The sequence below is a fragment of the Temnothorax curvispinosus genome, unplaced genomic scaffold, assembly GCF_003070985.1.
Source record: "Temnothorax curvispinosus isolate PA1 unplaced genomic scaffold, ASM307098v1 QBEX01014083.1, whole genome shotgun sequence".
In the NCBI taxonomy this organism is placed as follows: Eukaryota; Metazoa; Arthropoda; class Insecta; order Hymenoptera; family Formicidae; genus Temnothorax; species Temnothorax curvispinosus.
Window position 1 is genome coordinate 1 of NW_020223863.1, and position 3,794 is coordinate 3,794.

The 3,794-nt window shown below is 32.1% G+C and overlaps 2 protein-coding genes across 2 annotated transcripts; both read right to left on the reverse strand.

Annotated features, from left to right (window-relative positions):
* Positions 1–6: 6 nt before the first annotated feature.
* On the reverse strand, positions 7–2,748 carry LOC112464323 (probable cytochrome P450 6g2; the record flags this gene model as incomplete). Its single annotated transcript, XM_025031266.1, has 6 exons — positions 2,671–2,748; positions 1,977–2,084; positions 1,382–1,438; positions 901–1,270; positions 313–678; positions 7–111 (listed from the first exon to the last, which is right to left on the reverse strand). Coding segments are annotated over exons 3-6 (886 nt in total), but the record flags the coding sequence as incomplete, so codon positions are not given.
* A 321-nt stretch (positions 2,749–3,069) lies between these two features.
* On the reverse strand, positions 3,070–3,774 carry LOC112464324 (cytochrome P450 6k1-like). The gene is made up of 2 exons (XM_025031267.1): positions 3,480–3,774; positions 3,070–3,360 (listed from the first exon to the last, which is right to left on the reverse strand). The coding sequence occupies exons 1-2, from the start codon at positions 3,742–3,744 to the stop codon at positions 3,185–3,187; spliced, it is 441 nt and encodes a 146-aa protein (XP_024887035.1). The 5' UTR covers positions 3,745–3,774; the 3' UTR covers positions 3,070–3,184.
* Positions 3,775–3,794: the final 20 nt, after the last annotated feature.

The following is a 3,794-nucleotide window of genomic DNA, read 5'->3' on the forward strand; positions in this document are numbered from 1 at the left end:
CAGGTTGAACCGCGAGTTGATACAACGCGAAGGCCGTAGTCGTTGAGCAGGTTTCAAAACCAAATAAGAAGAAACTAGCTGCTTGTGCCAAAAGATCATCGTCATCGAATGCTGGAATTTAATACATCTTTAGAGTTTTGAAGGCTTTTGATACCTGCCGCGATTAAATTTGATTATCATGATTATTGATCGGACTTTTGACGGTTACTCTGATTTTGTCATCGTAAGCCGTTATGTTACACATCTTTATTTATACTTATATAAAAACTTATATATAAGTATAAATAAAGTAAACGTAATTATTTCACTTACTAAAGTCTTCAATTCTTTCTTCATAACTACTGTTCCTCTTGAGCTCGATCAGAATATCGATGAGGTCGTTTCTCTTCTCGCCAGATTTCATGCGCCTCGTCATTGTATGCCAGAAAATTTTACGCAGAAGATCGGTGGTCTCGTTTTGAAACACTTTTAGTTTACCCATACTAGTTGCATGTGGAAGAAAGAACATGTGGAGCATCTTATAGCCGCGGTTATATTTATCTTTTAACATTATTTTGCCCAGTTTGCTGAAATTTGGATCTTTGAACATGTTCGCATCGAGTCCATAAGCAGTGCTCCAGATTACATCCATGTTTAATTTTGAACTTACATCCATTACATCTATTATTTGTCCATTACCTGCCGGCAATGTCATCAGTTGATTAAATCTATTTAGCTTGTAGATATTATACTGATATTCGCATTTTTATTATCACGGGCAAACATCTTTATGCGTAGAACAACATAAATTGTTTTAACACCACAAACATTTTACAGATGATTGTGATTATAGTCACAATCTTTTCCTCCTTTCTAAATTGTCTAATTTCACGACTTGTTCAATAGAATCCTCGGACTTACCATACAATTTCAGTGAGTCAAGATATATATTTAAATGCTTCCCGCATTCTAGCATCAGAGCAAACATTTTCTCCAGTGTACTGTTATTAAAAAATGGCGTCAATTTCGTTTTTAATTTCATCCAACTTGGATTTTTGATGAAGAAGAGATTGGCGTAACCAACACGATCCTTTGGATCGGCCGAAGAGTACCGATCGCAGAAATAATGAAAGTCTGTTATCAAGACGTGATTAATGATTTCGCGATTGCGTAGCAACAAGAAGGGTACGTCAGAAACGTAGAAACCTATATAAGGTTTACTATTATCCTTCGCTCGATCGTAGAGTTCCTTTAGAAAGTATGACGGGGCTTTCTCTCTATTTAAGCATTCCTTAAAATTACCGTCGAAAATTGTTGGTGTTATTTCCAGAACGCCTCGTTTTTCCCAGTATTTAAAATTGCCAGTCATGAGAAAGTAATAGCTTATAATGAGAATTGTTACCATTATTGTGCCATCTAGGATCCAATAGTCCGTCATAAATGCCATTTCGCAGCTTCTCTATAAAAATATTTTTCTTACATTTGTATAAAAATAGAGGACGTTATATTTTAATATTTTAGGAGATTGAAGAGATATTAGTATCACTAACTTAAAATATAATGATTAATCGGTATTTAAGACATTAAGAAAAAAAGGCTTTTGGAAACTCTAGAAATATAGGCAATTGTTATTTAACAAAGACACAAATCATGCTTTCTGGACATCTGTTGTAACATGATTGTTTGATTCTAGTTCTTTTAAAGTTCTGTTTTGTTAACGCGATATTTGTAATTTAACTTTCCGCGGAATTTGATTTAGTTTCTATGTGTTTCAATTAACGTATCTGATTCTAAGAATATTAACGAGTAATAAAAAAATATAGACTTGAGAATCTAACTCAGTTAGTTGTGCGTAAGTTAACGTTATGTAGCGTGAGTTAACATTTAATTAATAATTTAATACAAATTGCAGCCTTATAAATAAAAAAAGGATCAAAGGAATTAACTAATAAATATTAATTCTTAGGGTGTTATGTGATAATGTATAATCTACTTACAGTCAACAATCACTAGTGTTTGAGTTCGATACGAGACAATGCTTTCTGTCTAAGATCAGCGCAACGACTGAAGGTTTAGCCTCGATTACAAGGTGAAAATGGTACCAACTTCAATATTATGAAGTATATGTATAAAAGAAAAATGCTTATCAATAAATAAAACAAGAAAATAAATAAAAACAAATAGAAAATGTCAGTTATATGAAAGTCTCTCGGTGAATAATCATTACAATGACACACCTAATGTGTCCTCTTGTAGGTTATTGCTATTATTTTATCTTTTAATGTAAAACATTTCAGAGATACTTTTCTTAATGTAAAATTTTTCAATATATATGATTTTAATATTATTATTATCTCAGATAAATTTGTGTCCATTTGATCTATGTTTTAAAACTACAAGGATAGTTAATTTAAAATAATAGTCTAATATTTTGGCTAACGAAAATATTTCGCGAAACTGTAAATTCTGATTTTAATAAAACTCTCCATTCAAAAAAAAATATTTTTTAATTTTTAATAAACTTCTTTTTTAAATTATTTTTTCAAAATATTATTATTTAATTGTTGAATAGCGTTTTTACCATATAACTTTTGTGTAAAATATTTTTTTATATTTCAAATATTTTTCGTGCTTTCACCCTTTAAAGCGTTTTTAGGCCGCACCAGAAGATTTCTAAATTCATCTTCTTACCTCCTCTATATGTATGAAAAGTTTCATTAAAATCAGAATTTGAGGGTTCTCGAGGTTTCCTTGTGAGTTGGTTGCGATGCTCCTTAACCCAAGAACGTGCACGTGGGCCACGTGGAGTGATTTTAAACACCCCAGTGTCGAAAAGGTGAAGCTTATGTCACAGTAAGTTTCTGTATCGATCGAAAATCCGTATCTACCCTTCATTCGAAGGTTCCGAGACCTAATCCATATAATAAAAAGAATTTAGGATCTGTACTTGCAATTCAATTGAGAAACTTAGACAATCTTTGCTTTGGGATACAATCCGAGTTATTAATTTCCGGTGTTTGTTATTAATATCGTACATTGGTTGATTTTATAAATTATTTTAGAGCGCAAAGAACAGAATATCCAGCACAACATATTTATTTCTATTAATTTTTACATTCCATCACAGATTTCTTATCAAAACGCTGTTTGAGTCCATAAAAAGATAATAATACATACTTCGTCTAAAAAAGTATTCCGTCAAGTTTTAAATAGCATTAGTATTAAGTTTTCGGACATTGAGATATAATACACCGTTTAATGGCAATGACATCGGTTCTCTTGGATCAATTTTTACCGAAGTTTTCGCGCACGATTCCACTTCGTATTTGCTCAAGATCATAAGCAGTGTTAACTTTATTTGTATAAGCCCGAAGCGTCGACCTACAAAACATATAACAGTATAATATTGTAATATTTTAACGAAGAAGAACTGAACAAATGTATATTATTATCTTTATATATAAAAAGCTTATATTTTATATTAAAATTTATTTTCTTACCTATACACTCATGTGAGCCTTCTCCAAATGGTAAATAGACGCCTGACGGTCTCTTACGTTTGTTCCTTTTTTTAAATCGCTCCGGATCGAATATATCGGGATTGGGGAAATATTCTGCATCATAGTGTAGGCCAAGTATCGAGATGTAAACCGGTGTACCTTCCTCAATTACAAGATCGTACTTTGGCACTTTATAATTTTTCGTAGCCATGCGATTTAGGAACCCCAATGGCGGGTACATTCTCAAAGTTTCTGATACCACCATATCGAGATACGGTAATGACGTTTGTATCTGGTAATAATAAACAATGCATA

Bases quoted from the DNA above. Each gene is read 5' to 3' on its own strand.
- LOC112464324 (XM_025031267.1), bottom strand. From the start codon at position 3,744: ATGGTGGTATCAGAAACTTTGAGAATGTACCCGCCATTGGGGTTCCTA. The intron at 3,361-3,479 runs GTAAGAAAATAA...TATGTTTTGTAG, and splicing joins AGGCTCACATGAGTGTATAG to GTCGACGCTTCGGGCTTATA.